This window comes from Epinephelus moara, chromosome 8 (genome assembly GCF_006386435.1).
Source record: "Epinephelus moara isolate mb chromosome 8, YSFRI_EMoa_1.0, whole genome shotgun sequence".
NCBI classification, from domain to species: domain Eukaryota; kingdom Metazoa; phylum Chordata; class Actinopteri; order Perciformes; family Serranidae; genus Epinephelus; species Epinephelus moara.
Window position 1 is genome coordinate 39,121,069 of NC_065513.1, and position 19,756 is coordinate 39,140,824.

Genomic DNA, 19,756 nt, shown 5'->3' on the forward strand with positions numbered 1-19,756 from the left:
TTTTGTGCAACAGGTGGATGTGGTGATGTGGTAGTCTACTGGTAGAGTAGAGAGAGAGCTTGTAGCGTTGAAGTAGAGTAGATCAGGGCAGAGAGCAAAATATATTAAACCCGGTGTTAATACAGCAGAACTGGAGAGAGGGGTGAAAAATAAATAGTGGTGGGCATGGCTCAAGTAGGGCACAAAATTATAGACGGAGAACGATTGACAAATTTTTCTCTTTAAGCCCTGACACTGTCATTTTTGTGTAGGAATTAAGCTACAATACATGACATGTTGTTTTAATTAATAAATACAGTGTGAATAAAGATTACATAACATAAAAATAACTGCAGTCTTCGTTATTTGATAGCCGCTTAAATTAAACCATTTTTATAGGGCAAGTAAAAACTGACTTCGGGCAAGTAGATCTCTGACCAACTTGCACCACCATTCACAATTCTAAGAATTACAAACTCATGGAGTAAAAACAGCTTTACATAAATGTCCAGAATTATTTGTGTAACCTTTTACCTTTGTAGTGCTTCATTTATAACATTAGAGTCGACCAAAGAGGCAATCAGACTTGCCATACTGCAAGACCCAGAAGCAGATGGCTGGACAGTGACAATAAAAGAGAACAGAGACACAGCCACACAAAAAGAAATAAAGACGACCATGCTGATAGATGAGCAATAAAGCAAAGCGTGAAGACGTTTGCATAAGCTGAACGACAACGAGAAAGGAGGTGAAAGAATGAGAGGAGAGTGATGGAGAAGGAATAAAAAATAGTTGAGTCAAGGAGCTGGAAAGGAAGATTTGCACACTGCCAGAGCAGCTTTGTGTAACGACTTCCTCTTCTTTTTTTTGTGTGGAAGAAGAACTTCTTTTGGAGCTGCCTGTAAGCGCACACTGAATGAAATAAAATCCTTGTGTTTGCGGGGAGGTTTGTTTAGCTCACTAGATTTCTGAGGAGAGGCAACGCCACCGCCAGTTTCCCCAGTAACCCCGCCGCTGGGATCTGCCCAGACCAGTGGGGAGGGATGGCAACACGCCACACAGCACTGACAGCATGCTAATACAAAACAGCTTTAAAAATACTCTGTTGGATAAGGGGGAAGAGATGTTAATAGCTTTTTGTCAGAATAAATTATCACCCTTCCTCCCTAGTTCTGACTCAGCTGTAACAGGCAATACCTTGAAACCCTGAATTATGTCACAATAATACACACATTTAACCTACTTACGCCACATGTAAGTGTTCACGTGCATACGTAACTAAATCATCTATCTTGAGCTTTAACACCGTCCGTGACGCAGAGTTCAGATACCAAATATTTTGCTTGGGTGAGACGACAGATTTATCAGTGTCAGATAAAGATAACTGAAGCCATTGGACTAAAGTTCCTCGTCTAGGCTTTTATCTTGTACAATGTGAGAAATGTCAAGCTACCTCATCTCCTTCTGTTCTTTTTATCAGTCTTTGAGTCAGGCTGTCTGCTCTGGGATAGCAGTGGGGAGGAGACTGAGCTCAGTGGAGACTCCAAAATAGAGATTTAGCCAGCAGACATGGACACATGCAGACACAGCTGAGACGCTGGTTACGCACAGGAAGTTACAGAGATCGAAGCTGGGTTCAAGCTGAGGTGACACCTGACAAAATGTTGACCCCCAGCATGAGGGTCATTGCTGTGCAATTCAAAAGTTGACTCTGTTATGTGTACTTTCATCATGTATACAACTAAGTTAAGGATTATATCAGTTATTTTGCATGTTTTAGCCCATTTATTTGCATGTTTTAGCCCATGTATTACAAATCAAATACAGTTTACATAAAAGCCTTACCTTGCACAGCAGCTGGATTCTTGTGATATCACGAGATCATGCGAGAATTGTGGGATTATGAGATCACAAAAAAATCCATTTTGTCAGGCTTCAAGTAATTAACTTGTGTCCGCACCACCAGTGGTTCTGACCAATCAGCATCCTGAGAGGAGCTAAAGGCAGGCACAGACATGGTTTAGGTGTGTGTAACGACTAGGCCACCAGGAACACCACTAAAGCCTTGCTTTAATTTTTTTTCCAGTGGTCACTCGTGGTATTGCAGCCAAAATATCCTCTTTGGCCCAAAAAGCATTTTTCCCATAGACTACCGTTAATAAAAGAAACATCTGTAAAACAGTTGACAGGACACCTAAAACTGCAAACAAGGTCAATTATGACTCTATTAGTCCCGCCTACTTGAGCTCACGGGTAGGACCTGTGGGAGAAACACCACTGCTCACATTCAGTGGGCCACATACACTGCAAGTGGCATATGCACCAGGCAAGCTAGCAGCTTCTCAGATGGTTCTTTGTTAAAAACAATCTGGTTCGTCAGCTTAACAAAAGTTAACAAACCATGACATTGTTTGACCAGAAATGAATAGACAGTGCAAAAATAAACTAGCAGGCTTTTAAAGCTTGCTTAAACAGTGTAACCTATCACATTAACTCTGCATTAATCTTTTTCTAAGTTGCATTACTGCTGCATGATAGTCTGATTGGAAAAGCGTGCCGCTTAAACAAAATAATGAAATTTATTGCAAACATTGCATTTGTGTACACAGTTTTCAATCCTCAAATTCAGTTTTCCCAGTTTAGTCGTTGAAGGAACTTAAATATGGGTTTTGGAACCATTTGAAGTACTTCTGCCTAAAAAAAATCACAACAAACCATGAGGCTCTTGGATGGTTAAACTGGCTCTGTGCCAGGCCCTTTAATCTGCTGGAGTAGAACCAAGAAACCCATGATGTTGGCTGCGGGTTAATGTCATCACCATGTAAACCTAACCTTGCTCCCAGGCAACAAGAGGCAATATGAGCAGTGAGGAGAGTTTTGAAAAAAGTAAATGGGCTTCTGAATTAATTTGCAATTAGCTGGCTCTACAGCAACTCTGTCTGAAATTAGAGAAATGCAGCACATTTTAGAGTTTGAAAGAAAAAGCTACAATAACTTGTTAAGAAAAGATGGTCCTCTACACCAACAGGATAAAAATATTATAAATACTAAAGCAACTACAAAAAAAAGGGCTCTAAGGGCCTTCTGTGACTATAGTATTAATAAAAGTGAGAAACTCTGACATGCTTGTCTGCAAGGTTCACTCAATTTTGAAATCTGCCTTACAAATAAAATGTATAAATCATTTGTCAAATACAATTTTCCAGTTAACTGTGATAGAAACTATGATAAGAAATTGAAATGTTTGCAGTTCAACTACTGTACATTCCCTGATGGCATTAACCCAATCATAAACATGCCAACAGAACATAATACTAATATTACTGTATTAGATTTACTCCTTAAAAAAAATCAAAAATTTAACTAAGTTTGTTTCCTTTCTCTTTGTTGTCTTGTAGGTCTTTGAGAGGATTAGTGAGGTAAACACAGGGTGACGTGCTGCGTGTTCTACATCTCTCTCATGCCAGCATGGTAAACAGGTGAGGCGTTACCTGAGTTGAGGTGTACGTGCAGGAAGTGCGTGAAATTTGGCACTTGCCCAAAGGTTAAATTATGTGCTTCCTGCCTCTCTCAATGAGTGCCCTTACTTTGGAAAAATCAATTCAGAGGAACAAAGTTGTTTTAGAAAAAAAAATCTCCTATTTGAAAAAAATCTAACATATAAATGTTTTTGGGTTGTTTTTTTAAATTCAGTGACATCTAAGGAACTTCAGGAACTTTCCTGAGGTTTTAGGAACTGGAAAAATATTTCATGAAGAAGTTCAACCTTGGAGAAATATCTATAATGCACCATATTTGATGTTTCCTGCCATTTGTGTTTCCATTACTTTGCAATCTACATAAAGTCAAATAAGACTGTTTTGATAACATGCAAAGAAATAACAGAATACAGTGTCATAACCCTGGCTCGAGAGGTTATGGCAAAGAAGGGAACAGGCAAACTTACCCTCTACCTCCTCCTCGTCACAGATGTGCTTGAGTAAGGATGCCCCCCGGTCCAGCACCGCCTCATCCTCCATCCTGTAGTAGTAAAAGAGGAAGAAAGACTGCTCACACTTCTCCTCCAAAGACAACGTGGAGCCATAGCGCTTCGGCTCGTTCACCTGTAGTAGGTTCGGACTGGGGCTCAGTCTGGTGCTGCTGGTAGCGCTCATCTCCACCCATTAAAGACTCATTGACAGAGATGCTATGTGGCTACCTCAGAGCTCTGAGATAGCGCCTTAAAATCTGCTTTTCAGTGAGTAAACTACCCTCAGGTGTGAGAATGTGTGTCGTCCTTGAGCGGGGCCAAGTGCGTAGTCAATAGGTACGATGTAATGGACTTAATCTGGCGGAGGCGGGTGAGGGAGAGGGCAGGAAGTCTCTGCTAATTGAGTGTGATAGCCAGAGTGACTGGTGCTGATCATGCGCGATAAAATCCAGACTGACTGAGACTTGAACCCACCGAGATCTGGGTCTGGGTCTGTCTCTGTCGACACTTCACCTGTTAGACACTCAATCAAGGTGTTGTGTTTGATTACTGGGGGGAAAAAAACATTTGAAATAGTATCAGTTAGTGTTGTCTAATCAGTCACACGCCTACACACACTACAAAGCCTCTCCATCTGGTCGGTAAAGCCTGCCAGCCCCCCTCTCCACCACCCTCCACCTAAGAAACAAGTGGGGCATCACATGTCTGTCTACTCATCCGCCCTTACAGGATTACGCCGGCTTTACTTAAGTGACAACACACACTGAAGCCCGTTACAGGTCGGCGTGTCGGAGCCTCCGCTGCGCTTCAAGACAACTCAACACACGTTCATTCTCGCCTCAAACAAACCGTACTGTTTCCCAACAAACAAAAAAATGTTTCATTCAGGCTGGCTCTGAATGGAAGTTTTGTTTGTTTTTGTGGTGGGGGCGATAGAGTATGTATTCTCAGCAGGGTATGAAATTAACAAAATATTTTGGGGGCAATTTTGGCCCCCACGGTCTAAAAAATGGGGGCATTTTCAAAATGTTTGGGGGCCATCAAAAAATTGTAATTATGTTCTAAAAAAGCAAAACCAACTAAGATAGTGTCTTCACTCTTCAGTAGAAACCACTATAAATGAAATAAATAATGGGTTACATAAAGTTATGGCTGCAAAATATCACTCAGATTTCCTATATTCAACCAGTTTAAATGTGATGATTTAACCATTAATCTACTGATAGCAGTACTAATGTTTCACCATATTACAGCTACTTTCACTGTTAAAAAGGCCAAATTACTATAAATTCCTTAGATGCAATCCTGGAAGTAAGTTAATTTAAACTTTAACATTCATTCTACCTTAATTTTTCATTAATTTGTCATTGTGTAGACACAGATCACCCAAGAAATGGTTAATTTATACTTATGGTACAGCAAAGCCCCCTCCCCTTCTCTGTCAGATTACTCTCACGTAATCAGTGCAATCTCGTTGATTATGTCTGGAAAATGAGTTGTAGACGTGACGGTAAATTAATTTAATGAAAATAAAATTATACTTTAATGTCAGATTGTAATACTGTTAAGAATATAAATACATATAGTTGTTTTGAAAACCTGGGGGCAATTTTCATTAATTATTATTATTATTATTATTATTATTATTATTATCTATATTAGTAGAAGTAGTTGTAGTAGAAGATTAATATTGTGAGAGTTGTTTGCCCATTCACATACCAATATTCCTTTATTGATTTATGAGGCTATAATTTAATATTACAGTGCAGTGTCTGGTAATCCCTTGAATTGAGGAGATGTACATTTGATGTGATAATGTCATTAATACTGTCAGCATTATAAGGAGCTCTTTAACGAGATGGTGGACGAATATTTGGTGGTGGGTCCTTGTGTAAGCAGTTCATTTAGACTATTGTTTTGTTTTGTGTTTGTTGTATTCTTCATTTGTATTTTCCACATTTTGTTTTGTAAATGCAATGATCAGAAAATGGTTGGGGAAAAAAAGATGGTGTCTTAAAAGCCAATGGTGGATGGGCCAATAGGCATGACACCAAAATTTAAAACAAATTAATGAACGAACAAATGATGTTCTCCAACTCAACTTAGTCCATTCTAGGTCAAAGTGGACTGCACAGCATGGGCTAAGTAAAACGGCAAGGGGAAACCCTGGACACAGAGGTCTCAGAGGTCAAAAGGTCAGCTGCACAACAGTATTCCTCCAGGTGGTCAGGATTCAATGTGCTGCTCACTGCATCGTGCCCCATAATCTTCATGTCATACATACTAATAGATTCAATTCATCAGTCTTGTTTTGAAAGGTTGCAAAGACAGAATAGGAGGTTAAGTACATTTTTTGCAAGTACATACAAAAAATAACACTGGAACACTTCCTGTGTTAAGTTGTAGGAGCTTATTAACTCACAAGCTACAATTATTCTAGAAATAAAGCCTCTTTTATGTCATTTTCAGAATACACTGACACTACCAGTATGTTTCTGTGCTTTATCAGTGTGACTGACAGTAATTTTCTCCTTAACTAACATTGCTTACTTTAAAGTCTTTCATAAAAAGGTTTTTAAAAAAGGTAAACTGATATCAAAATGCCACCTTTAGCTTCTGGAGAAAGTGTTGGTTCCTACTAAAACATGCATTTTTCTAAAGCTGGATCAATTTAATAATATTACCTAAAACTCAGATACAGTACCTGTAACATAAATAATTTCCCCTCTGGGAACAATAAAGTATTTCTGATTCTGATTCTGATTCAGTAGGCTGATTGATCACTCAGAAGCATCTCAACAAGAAACCAGCTTATCAAGCTTTAACAATAATGTGTACCTCTGTCTGCTCTGGGTCAATCTGTAAAGAGTTTTAAAACAACACCATGATCCGGCCACTATTAAAAAGGGGAGCTGTTTTATTCCTGGACTTCACCAGCTTTCCTACTAACACTGGCCTTCCTACTTCCTCCATTGCCACCTATGGAACAATCATGGAAATAACAGGCCAAGCTCCATACTACATGAGCCTGCCGCCTACACACATTTGCACCCAAGTTAGATTTCTACACTGAACTTACAATGTTGTCAGAGGAGGAGAGGATTAGAACACATTATGTTTTAGTGAACTTAATTAGCAATAAAAAAAGGCTAATGCTTTGGATATGATGTGAGACTAAAATCATTAATCCACTTTCATGGCTGCATATTGACCGAGTGTGATGTTATGTACACTCAAGGAGTAATTCTGTGATTTTGAAAATAAAATTGTACTTATTTCTTATTCTTTCTTATTTACCTTGACTCTTTTGCCCTGTTTTGTCTGTTTCTAATTCTAGAAGATAAATTCCTACATTTCCCAGAATGCTTTTCAACCCTTAATCAAAACACTGCACAGCAGACAATTTATAACATATCTTTTCCAACTCGCTTCTATCAACAGATTGCCAAGTTTCCTTTGACAGAGTAGTACCTTTTACAGAACTCCTCATTTTTCCAAGAATTAATTTTAGTTTGAGGCACAACAACAAAACAAAGTTGGCAGAGTTCTTTGTGGTTCTGTAATGCTACCAACATGATTAACTTTGGCTTTAAAGATTATATCATTATCAGCAAAGAGAATATCACTTGGAGACAAAAACTCTTTGCATAATTTTAAATTGCATATGAAATACAAGCTACCATGAGTGAATGAATCATATATGTATGTATGATATATGTATGTATGTATATGTATAATACAACAGCAGCAGTTTAAGCAGTAGAACTACAAACTAATGATGGTGTAAAATCTTTGGATGCTTGTGTACACTGTAGACTGCTGCCATTGGTTTGTACTTTGCAGAAAAAGGATTAATTCATAAATATATTATGCTACACAACACAAAGTAAAACACAAAGGTGTTCATTTAAATCTTTCATTCTTCACTAAAATCAAAAGGCCTCTGATGTGGACTAACTTTTATTTTATATTTTTCTTACAACTTCTTCATTACCTTAATGTACTTCTATCTATAATCAGGCAAGTGTTTTGCTTTAAGTGACACTGACTACAATATTGGCTATAAAATATTACATGTTTAGGATTTGATGCCAAAGTTCAGGACTAACTTGTGGGGCTACAAGTCCTTATACTGTCAATTCCAGGGTTGGAATTGGTAGTATTTACTTGGGATTTGTTGTGATTTAGAGACATTTTTGGTCTCAGCTGTGCCTTTTATGTTTTAGATCACTGAAACAGTTTCCACTATCAAGATCCCGTAAAGCTGGACGGGAAATATCTCAACCTTATTACAAGCTGTGCAAGCAATCAAAACTTGTCAAGCTGTTACTTTGCACTCTTGATTGTATATTAGCTGCTATCTGTCTTTCGCTTGACAGATAACGTATCATTCTCCCTGTCCTTGTAGGGCCTACAGTAATCTGCATGTAGCCTACATTCACTATCTGTTTAGAGAGGTGAGTGTGTTCTCTGTACCCAAGCTGATGCAAGTGTCGACAGGGTGTCCAAACCATGGAAACATCAAACAGCCTTAAGGCATCCAGATTGTGTTATTATGGTGTACAGTATTTATTGCAGTCATTGCATGAGATATGAGTAAATGTGTCCCGGTCAAATAGCTGGTGACCTGTTCTCCAGTCAAGTTTTGAAAAGTCAAATCCCTCATGCGATGAAGGCAGAATGTCATCAGATATCAGATTCCCCTGAACCTCAAAAGAGTTTCTCTACACAATAAATGAATACCTACAGTTTTAGTTAACTGATAGCTACACAGGATTTTCAACTGACAGCAGTTTTTTATTTTACTGCAAACAAGGTTTAAATTCAAAGCTTTATTTCTTGGTACTTTCTGTACTTTCTGCATCATTAGTTCCCACTGCTTACTCTGTGATTAAGGGGGGAAACAAAAAGCAGGGCTGAACTGGGATTTAACATCCTGGAATTGTGCCTCCAATATCATAATAACACATAGCTTTTTGAAAAAAATTACTCAATAATTTTCTATGGCTGTTTTCACCGATTTTAACTGAATTATAATGTTTGCTTTTTTCCCTTTTTGCATCAGTTTACTTGAGGACATCAGCATTATTAGGGGAACAATAGATTTTCAGAATTTATAACAGGATCTTGTATCTCAAAATAAGAAAAATTAGTTGAGACTACACAGGATCCAAATAATTGAATGATTCAAACTCTTGTTGGCGAATGTCTTTATGCATCAGCATAGGCAAATTTCTGGTGATAGCTTTCTGACAGCAACCAGACTAACGCAAAGTCACAATGTGTCACCTGTGCCACTGACCGCAATCAACTTAAAAAAATCTATTAACCAGTTTGGTAGTAGTCCACTTTAAAGGATGCATAGATAAACCAACAATGTCCATTTTCCTGTCAGTCTTATAACCATAAGCTGTGATTACAAAGGTGGTGTCTTTTGTTTACACTCTATCTGAGGTACGCCTCCAAGGCTGGAATCCTTGCAAAGCAATTACACAGCAGTTCATGTCTAGACGCTTAAACTTTAACATGTTCAAACTTTAAATGACCTTTCAGGGAACTGTCAACACCCAGCTCTGTCGTATGCATATACAGAAGACGTTCCTCAGGTAAGTGGTAGATTTAAATAAGATATGATTTACTTTTAAGTTAACTTGAAATACAGCAAAGTCAGCTAGAGCCAACATACTGAAATCAGTATCTGAGACCATTTCACCTTCTTGGCAATCAGAGCCTGTTGTAACATGTCAGCCTCATTACCAAACCACTTGTTCCTCAAGTGAACCTGACCTCTAGGCATTCATTCCTCCTTATTTAAAGTACCAGTATCTGTTTGCAGGCTCTTCTACACGTCTTATTCAATTTATGTAAGGTCAAGTATCTGTGCGTGGAGTGAAAAGCACTCCTTTAAAGCTCGTTGAAGTCACTTACTTCTTGCCGCTGCTCATCTCTTCAGGTTGCGTGTGATAAATCTCCTTACTGAATGTGCTGAGCAGAGCGGATCACCAGAGCGGCTGCTGATGCTTGACCTGACAAAGTAAAAAATAGAGAAGAGGTCATTTTTCTGCTTTCTGTGAATTCAATGCACATTCACAAGATCTTTTACAACCCAAATGCTTTACTGAAAATTAAGTGTTTTGGGCTACAATAACACCATGAAAAATATCTTAAGGATATTATACTAAACAGGTGTAACAGTAAGACTTAATATGGGACTGTTGTTGGTCCAACATTAATAACTGATTTTATTCAAAAACACAATACAGCAAAATATGATCACAGCAGTGCCACAAGTACACTTAAAAAAGGAGAAATACAACCAACATCATGCTGACACTTTCTTTGTGCACCTTGAAGGAACTGTAGTAATCCTGGGATAAATTTCAGTACACTTTACAGAGCAACAGCAGACTTTATAACATGATGCAGTTGCTTTGGTTCCTACTAATGAACAGCAAAGGAAGTTCAGCCTTATAAATCATGCTAACTAGCCAAACGAAGCGCTTAACATAAACAAAACACCCTCCCACTGCGCATTTACGCACAAGCCCCCCTTTAATCGCGTGATAAATTGTTCCAATTAACTTTAGACAACGGAGACACCATACCTCGAAATACATTAAAAAGTGACATAAAGCACGATAAAGCCGTTCAATCCCTGAAGGCACCGGTGACACGCTGCAGGCATATTATGGTGATTTATGCTTGAGACGCCTCTTCACACATGCACTGGCCTGAGGAAATTCAGTTGTCAACAACTTTGAGGTGAAACAAGAGTGACTGACTTACCGCTGTAGTTCTGATCTTTGGCTCTATGTGTTTGGCTCCTGTTGTCACCCTTGCGGTGGCATGAAGGTAAAGATGTCTACTTCCACAGCTCGGGTAAGTTTGTATGTGGCATTGTGCGGCGACTGCGCTGAGCATGCTGCCGCCTCTATCTGCTGGACCATCCTTCTGTCAACGCCACTCCTCCGGTGGGAGGTCAAACTGCCCCACGGCTGCACCACCATCACTCTATCAGATCAACCCCCACCACGGCACAATTGGACCAAGTCATTGCACAGTTATGCCAGACAGGGTCAGTGCCTAAACACACAGTTAACATGAAGTCAGCAATCTGTGGAAGTTATTGAAAACATAAACAATACTAAAACATTTGTAGTTTTGTAAAAATGAAAATCAATCACACAAAAATAGCAGGTTGATAAAAATAATACAAGAACATACATACAACAATAAGGCGTCTTAAATTCTTAAAAAACAACTAATACCTGATAAATGTTTCTTTAAATATCACTGATTTGAATAAATTCTTGTTTATCTATTATGTTGGTACTTGCACCTGTAAAAACTTACCTTTATATATTTTGGCCATAAAGCTATCTGTCACACAGATAATTTGATGTTTTTAATTCAAATTGTTCAGATAAATCCCTTTAATATTCCTAAACTCGCATAGTTCCTCAAAAACCCTCTACAATGAGTTACAGGATTACTACAGTGTCTTTTTATGAGACACTTGATGGGACTGTTTATTTATTTTAGCTGTGCATTACGTATTTTGGATCTACAGCGCCATCTGTTGGATGCAACAAGGCACGATTAGCTGGCATTACCTGCATACCTTAAATTAAACATCCAATAGTGATCATTTATATGTATAAACTTAACAGGTGCAACAGTAATCAGATGAAAATATGATGATTACTCAGTTTGTGTCCAAAACAAAGCTGTGTCATTACTCAAGAAAGACTGAGAAATTAAATTGTATCAGTTTTGCTTTCACTAAACCCAGCATCAGATCATTAATACCTCAAAGATCATCAATATTCAAAGACTACAACTCAATGATCTATTGAGATTATTTCACACCAAAAATATTTAAGTGCTTAGAAGCAAAGCTATGAGACTTGTCCATGCTCCTCCCTATTGTTTTCTTTACAGGATTACACATGGTTTGGGGATTTCTTCAGTTCAAGCCTCAAATTATCCCCAAGCTTTCTGACTTTATATTAGTAGGATTTGGGAGATTTTTATACAAAGCTTCTGTGGCTCCATTCATTTATTACAACTAAAAATAGAAAAAAATGTGGACAACTTTTGACTGGACAAATAAATTAAATGCACCCCTGGCCCTTTCTATTTGTTATTAAGTTTTTATCCCTCCCAAATGTTGGAAAATGAACTCATACTAAAGCTACAAACTTACGTTCAAGAACTAAGAAAACTGGCCATGTCTTTAGCTCCACCATGACCCTTTGGTGGTAGGTTAAAAATGGTGCCAAGACCACTAACTAACTTGTGTATTTTAGGTGAACTAACCTATTGCAAAACAGGAACATCCACAGGAAGACAGCTACCATGTTTTCAACATATGTATTATTAGACATTATGAGAAGAAAGAGGGTTGCCATTTAAAGTTAGATGTTTACTTTTCTTGGAAAGTGAAAAAAATACATTAGCCTGCTGAACTTCTCTTTCACTTGCCAGTTTCAGCATAATGACTCAGCATCAGTTAGCTAGCATACCATAGCTAACATAGGTCAATGTTTTGCTTAGCTTAACACAGCTGTTAAAAAATACTGTACCTGTTATGCTCCACAAGTTTAGGGGCAATCCTTTTAATAAAGTAGCCAATGTTATTAAGAAGATAGCATTAGCCCTGTTTATACGTTGTTAATGATGCCGCGCACACAAATATAACATTATCTGCTAAAGTTATGTTAGCAATGTTAATGTTATAACTTAGCTAACTAACCTTAGCTAGCTAGCTAGTGTAAAGTATGCTAGGACATCCTTCGGCACAAAAATAATTCTAGCGTCTATCTCGATATCATTGACCAACTGTTGTGCAATATAATAACGTAAGCTAATGTTGGTTATGTTTTACAGAAAAGTACCATTTTTACAATTGATAATATTTATCAGAATATATTGTCGGAAAGCCGCACTTTGTGTCAGTGCCGCGCTTCATTTCAAACAAACAGTTTGAAACAGTTCGCGCATGCGTACTTTAATATAGGTGTGGCGGCGCTGCATTAAATTTAAACGGCTGTACCCGTTTGCGCATGCGTACCTCAGTAAAGGTGTGGCGGACTATTACGCATGTCTCTTCCGTGTCTCAGCTCTCGGACAGCTGTCTGTCATCCGGCGGCAGCACCTTCATGGAAGCAGGCAACAATGAAATAACACCCTGATCAATAAGTAAAATGTAAGGTGACATCTTTACACTGTGTTACTGGCAAAAGAACTGAAAGTTCACAGACAGGCAGCCCTGATGGCTAAAATGCTTGCTGCGCAGGCTACAAATCTAAGAGATACAGAGCGACAGTAGTATCCCATTGGTTATTTTTCTGCCACCCAGTGGTAGAATGTATTAGGCTACATTTACTTAGTTCTGTGAAAAATTGTAATGCTTGAGTACTTGCACTTGTTTTTAACTTAAATGTGTTCTTCTCATGCCACCTTTTACTTCTTTTCCACTCCATTTTTGAGGTAAATACTGTAGGCCCAGAGTGAAATCAGGTAACTTTTTGGTAGATTACAAAAGAAAACACCCAAGATTCTGAAAACTGCCTTGAGTTTTACCTTACCTTTACCTTAACTTGTTATGGATCTCTGTTGTATTTATATAAAGAAAATGTTACCCTACTTTAGAAACTTTGGACCTGAAAACACATAAGAACCCCTACATCACTCCAATGACATGTTCAGGTAAAATGGAACAGCTGGAAAGGTAAAATGGGACAGTCACATTTGTTTGTATTTTGTATTTTATGGTTAAATCCATGTGTCAGTTCAGTCGCTATGTAATTAAATTATCGATCTAACCGAACTACTTATTTAAAAATATCAACCAACTTTTCTGCCTGGGCGTGCGCGTAACCATAATGGCTAATTCTGGCCTATTATGGCTGACATGGACTCACTGCATCATCTTTAAAGCAACAAAAATATGATGTGACAGGGAGGCACACAATAGCATAATATCTCATGATGTTATGGCACCTGGTAGCCTAAAAACTACTGATTTTACTTTACAAAACTTTGCCATTTTAGCTTAATTTCTATTGTCCCATTATACCTGAATGTATTAAGTAGCCTACTCACTCAAAACTCCTTATAAGAAAAGATAAAGTTTATTGTGAAAATACTTGGAGTATAAGTCAAGCACTTAGGAATAAAATGCAGCATCCCACAACCATTTTTATTGTTATCCCCTTACTGTTACAGCGGATAGGGCTCTGTGTAATTGTGACAGCATTTCTCTTTATTTTCAGATTTTTTTTAATAAATAAAATAACCAAGCAATCAATCAATTAGGTGTAATTAATAAAATAATAAGCAGATGAAAATAATCATTAGCTGTAGTCAGTCCCATACAGAATAGTCAAAATCTTGCTTTTATATTACGTAGTAATAATAATAAGATTAAACAGTCAAGGGGGGGGGGGTTTGTGCTTTGAGCACTATTAATACTTGTAGTACATGTTCCTAATCATATTTACATATTTTTACTTAATAATATTAATATTTTGATATAAGATTTTCAGTGCAGGACTTAAAAATGTTACCTTTTCCTCAAGTAAAGGATCTAAATATCCATCTCTGCTGCCTCCTGACACGTGCCAAGTCCAGTAATCACTAAGTTTTCAGCCCTGGTTTGGTCTCCACCAGCTCCCAAGACATTTCTTTAGTCACTAACTCTGGCTCTGATAAACCCATTTAACCCGGGTTAATGGCTTTATTAGAGCTTGTTTGCTGAAAACAGCTTCACTCGGTGAGAGTGAACGTACAGTAAATGAGCCATAATACAAAACAATTAGCTAAAAGAGGCCAAGTGGATCCATAGAGCTTCAGAAGGGCGTTTACTCTCTTTGGTTTTGTTACTATAAACAACGTCCTCTGCATTACCCCTTGTCATTGGATCTTTTATTTATTATCTTTTATTATTATTATTTATTTTAAAAGAAATGTTAGATTGTTGGTTATATGGATGAAATCAGCTGTATCAATGATAACATGGTCAAATAGACTAATTGGTTTTACATGTCTTAAATTTTTTTATTTGTTTGTTTGTTGCACTGAGCTGCGATTTGACTTTTTTTGTGATTTTTGCATACTTTTCCATCTTGATTTTGAATAATTTTTTACAGTATGATATTGGTTTCAGTTTCACCATTTAATTCAGGTTTTTATTGTCTGTTTGTCCTCTCAACTGGGGATTCCTGACAGCTCTTTAGACGTCTTAACTCTCCTCACTAACCTTGGTTGCTGTGTAACATTTTATTGTAACGCTGCGCTGATTTCACGTTTCTTAAACTTAGACTGGACTGTACTCAGTAACCAGACATTTAACTCAGGAAAAACGGGTTTAAACATTACTTGCTCATTTCAGGTGTCATCTACAGTAAGACACATACAGTAAGATACCTGATACCTTTTGGAAAGCAGGAGCTATTGCCAAAACATGACCATGAGAGAGACTTCTGGCTGTCACGTGAATTTGTTATCTGAGTGACATAATCTGTTATCAGACTGACTTGATATCTGGTTTAATTTTGTAAAATGTCCTGTGCGTCAAAAGTATTTTAAACATACACTTTAAAAGAGATTTTGTCATATGAAAACATTTACTACCAGAGGACTTTTATTTTGATTAAAAAAAAGAAATAATAATGCAGAAAAGGCACAATTTGGTGCAAAAAAAATCACCAGAGTTCAGGAGATTAAGTCTTTGACACTCAAGATTTTCTGTCAGAAGACCCCCAAATTCCTGCTTTATATATGTACCCCCAGTGTTGAAACAAAATGTACACCCTTGGATGTAAGATTAACTAAAGATATAATACACACAGATATAATTGGACAAATGAGATGAAGCTTTTATTTTCTATTAACACAGGATCGCAAATGAATTGTGAATATTGGGATATTTGGATAAATCTTTCTGTGTTTTCAAGATATAAAGATGCATAATAAAAGACAACAAGCATTTTACTACCATAGTTATCAGTTACGTTAAGCAGTTTTGGGCATAAGTCAAAGAATACTACACTTAATTTTGTATGGATGATTATAAAAGAGAACAACATATTCATTGATTCATTGGTGTGCAGTGAACAACCTGTCACTAAACATCAAAAGACAAAGGACCTCCTCATTGACTTCAGATGGCAACATGAGAGCACCTACCACTCCTGATAGGAGAGGAGGGGGTGGAGAGGGTCCCTAGTTTAAAATTCTTGGAAATCCACATCATCGAGAACCTCAAGTGGACTATAAACTCTACTGCTCTGGTGAAAAAGGCCCAAAAGAGACTATACTTCCTCAGGATGCTGAGGAGGACCAACTTCTGCAAAATTACCCGAGTCTTTCTGCCACTGCTCAGTGGAGCGCATCTTGACGTACTGCATCACGGCCTGGTATGGTAACTGTTCGGCAGCAAACAGGGCAGCTCCAGACATCTCCAGGTCTCGCTGCCACAGCAGAGCCTGCAGGATTGTTAACAACAGTACTCACCCCTTTCACCACCTGTTCACACTGCTGCCCTCTAGAAGACGCTACAGGGCCCTGAAATGACGCACCTCCAGACTGAGGATCAGTTTTTACCCCACAGACGTACCCCAAATCCTCCTTTCACCCCCACCACAACAACAATTTTAAATTGCACTACCATGGACAGATGTACGAGAACTGCATATGCACTTTATCTTGTCCTTTTTATGGCACCTTATTTATCATATTTTAGCCTTATCCTATTTTAATAAGTGGGTATGTGAGTGTGTGTTGTGTAAATTGGAACAGTTTTCTTTTTAAGAGAGACAGCAAATTTTGTTGTATGTGAACATGCAATGCCAATAAAGGCCTTCATTCATTCATTCATTCATGATTATAAAAGAGAACATTATTTTCATGATGTAAATAAATGTGTGGTTAAACTCTATTTTTGTGTCTTATTAGCCATTTGGACTGACCGTCTTAATGTGCTTGACAACAATGAAACAATTAATCATGTACAAGAGGCATTTTATTGCTTATTGTTAGAAGACCACCTTTCTGAACTTTTGTATGGCAAGATAATGAAGTGAATAACAAAAAAACACCAGTAATAATTGTGCAATTAAAGTATTTGGGGCTGTATGTCAAAACTAAGATACAGAACTTTGGTGAATGAATTAATTATCATGCTTTCATAATGCCTTTGAGTGTCCATTTCAAGATAAACAGCACTTTCTACCCAAACATGCCAACATCAAAAGTAAGAGATTGCTGTCATGTGCTTTCCTTCATTATACCTGAATTTTCCACAAGTTGAAATTTGTTCTCAAAACAATGTTTTATGTTTTTATTCACAACACAAAATATTGTTAAGGCTAACATCAGTATGACATATCTGAGACAAGTTAGTGTGAGACGCGATCATCCCTCATGCATGAGTGTATAATGCAAAACAGCTGCTGTTTTACACATTTACAACCCGAAGCATGTCAGCATTTCCATGTTTTCCACCACAGGTCTTATTTGTGGAAAAAAAAGCTGCAGAGTTGAAAGAGAGATGGGGAGACAGAAAAACATTGTGGACCTGGTTTTGCTTCAGTTCACAGTTCCACAGCTTTACTTTAAATTCTGGTTCAAAACATAAAGTATTTGTCACAATTATCCCTTAAAGGAGGATTTGAGAGGTGTTTGCATCGGCTTGTTGACCCTTTGTAGTTTGAAATGTGTTTGAATCTGATGCTGCTGTGTTGATCCCTGATGTTTTTCCACTGAGTTTTATTTCGTGCCAGCTCGTGCCTTTGATGTAAAATTGTTCCAGGAAACCTAGTTTAACCTCCACCTTTTCTCTGAAATTCCTCAAGCAATATCATGATAATAAAAATAAACAAAACTGTATGAGATTTATAATCAAACAGTTCAATTAAGCAGGCCTCCCAGTTAGTCAATTAATAAACATTTTTCACAGTGGCAATAATTATGAGATACTGTCTATTTTGTCATTTTATTGTAGTGTTATCATCATTTTGCATAACATTTTTAAATAGAGCAACTTTTTTTGTCTTTTATTTAAATGATTTAGACTTCATACAGAAAAACCCTGCAGGATTTTCCTTAAAAAACAATGTATAGACGCCCAGTCATCATCACCTATGACCTTCTAGAAGTGAGGGTGGTGTATTTTTTCTTCTCTGCCCTCTGCTTGTATTTTCTTCTTTTCTGTGTTCGGGACCTTTATGGGCGTGTACTTCCCACACTTGGGAAATTCACATGTCACAGCAGCTCAAAGCACAGACAGAAAATGGAGGGTGACAATGTATACTTACTATAGTTAGGTCAGGGTTTTATAAAAAGGAAGTGACCAGGTGCCAGACCGTAAGCAGCAGGCATCCAAGAGGCACAGTGCTGAGAAAATGTACATATAGTGAGACACGTATGGCTGCAGCTGCAGACACATTCTGTTTGCAGCGTAAATGATACGCCCCTACAAACCCACCCAGCACTAGTACAAGACAAATGCACCAACGCAACGGCTATCTGAATGAATGCGACACTGTTGTGAATAAAACTGAGGCCAAACATATCGATTATTCACTTGATCAATCTTTATACATCAAGTTGTAATTCCCTTTATAAATAACGAGAGCCAACCCTTACCATTACCTTAACGCCTCTCTTTAACCTAATACTTCATAGCTAGCTAATCGCTAACCTATCATTCTTGTCAAGACTTAATGGTCAAGGAGCGAAGGAGGCTGATCATGGACTGACATGTAGGTACAGTGGGCAGGTCACATAGCAACTCCAGCTGCAGCTGTACCTACTCAAATATAGTTCGGGGGGACGCCAAATGATAGTGAATCTGGGGTTGGCTTTTTCTTCACTTTAACTGGCGAGCGTTTTTACAAAAGGCAACCCACAAACCTGCCTTCATCCTATATTTTTTAACACAGTACAGACAAAACATGAATAACAAACACCACTTAACTACAAAAGACAAAAATCAATACATAAATACAACAAGAGGGTTGCTGGTTCAAGCCCCCGGGGTGGGGAAGCCCTCGTGTGAGGAGCCTGCACGCTCTCCCTGAGACCCTGTGCCTGCACCGGAGTACCCTGGTTCCCCTGTCACCCCCCAGATTTTCCAAGTAGGCCAATTGTACAACCAACACAATGGGTTAATGTCGGTTGCCCAAAGTTAGATATACATTATATTTTCTCCATTTTTCAAAATATTTCTGTCCACTATCGGTACCTCTAGAAGACATCTGATACAAGACACCTACAAGGCTAGTTTACTGATTTCAGTAAACCAGTCCAAAAAGGATACGCTCCCTGTGTCTTCAACCCCGCCATTAACTTTTTAAAAAATTATTTGTTGGGTTAATTTTTTTAAAGGTTTACCATAAATGTTTGTGTTTGTTTAGTGTTATTGGTGTCATCAAAAGTTGGGATGTCAGAGGTCCAGTATCTAGGATTTTTGGGGAATATAGTGGCAAAAATGGGAGTACATGATTATTTTAGAGTATAATGTACCTGAAAATAAGAATAGTGTTTTCACTGTTTTGTCTTTCGTTCCTCAGAATGAACTGTTTATATCTACATATGGAGCGGGTCCTTGTCTATGGAGGCCACCATGTTGTAGCGAGCCAGGTCTCACTCCGAATCTTTGAAATCCAGGGCTTGGACGGTGACTTGCGATGACAGACACTGACGAAAAAAGCTGTGGTTTAACGTCGGCATGATACACGGCCGGTTACCGTTACAGTTTAATGGCACTCAGCGGCATCAGGGGGAAAAGCAGCTGAACAA

The 19,756-nt window shown here is 38.1% G+C and overlaps 1 protein-coding gene across 5 annotated transcripts in view; it reads right to left on the minus strand.

Moving 5' to 3' along the window:
- slc4a4a (solute carrier family 4 member 4a) overlaps positions 1–10,894 on the minus strand; it is a 79,166-nt gene extending 68,272 nt beyond the window's left edge. For all 5 annotated transcript variants that reach the window (XM_050051003.1, XM_050051006.1, XM_050051002.1 and 2 more), the window contains exons 1-3: positions 10,736–10,894; positions 9,878–9,975; positions 3,926–3,999 (exon numbers count right to left, since the gene is read on the minus strand). In XM_050051003.1, the coding sequence (XP_049906960.1) occupies positions 3,926–3,999; positions 9,878–9,894 (91 nt within the window). In that variant the 5' untranslated portion in view covers positions 9,895–9,975; positions 10,736–10,894. The remainder of the gene's footprint in view (positions 1–3,925; positions 4,000–9,877; positions 9,976–10,735) is intronic.
- Positions 10,895–19,756: the final 8,862 nt, after the last annotated feature.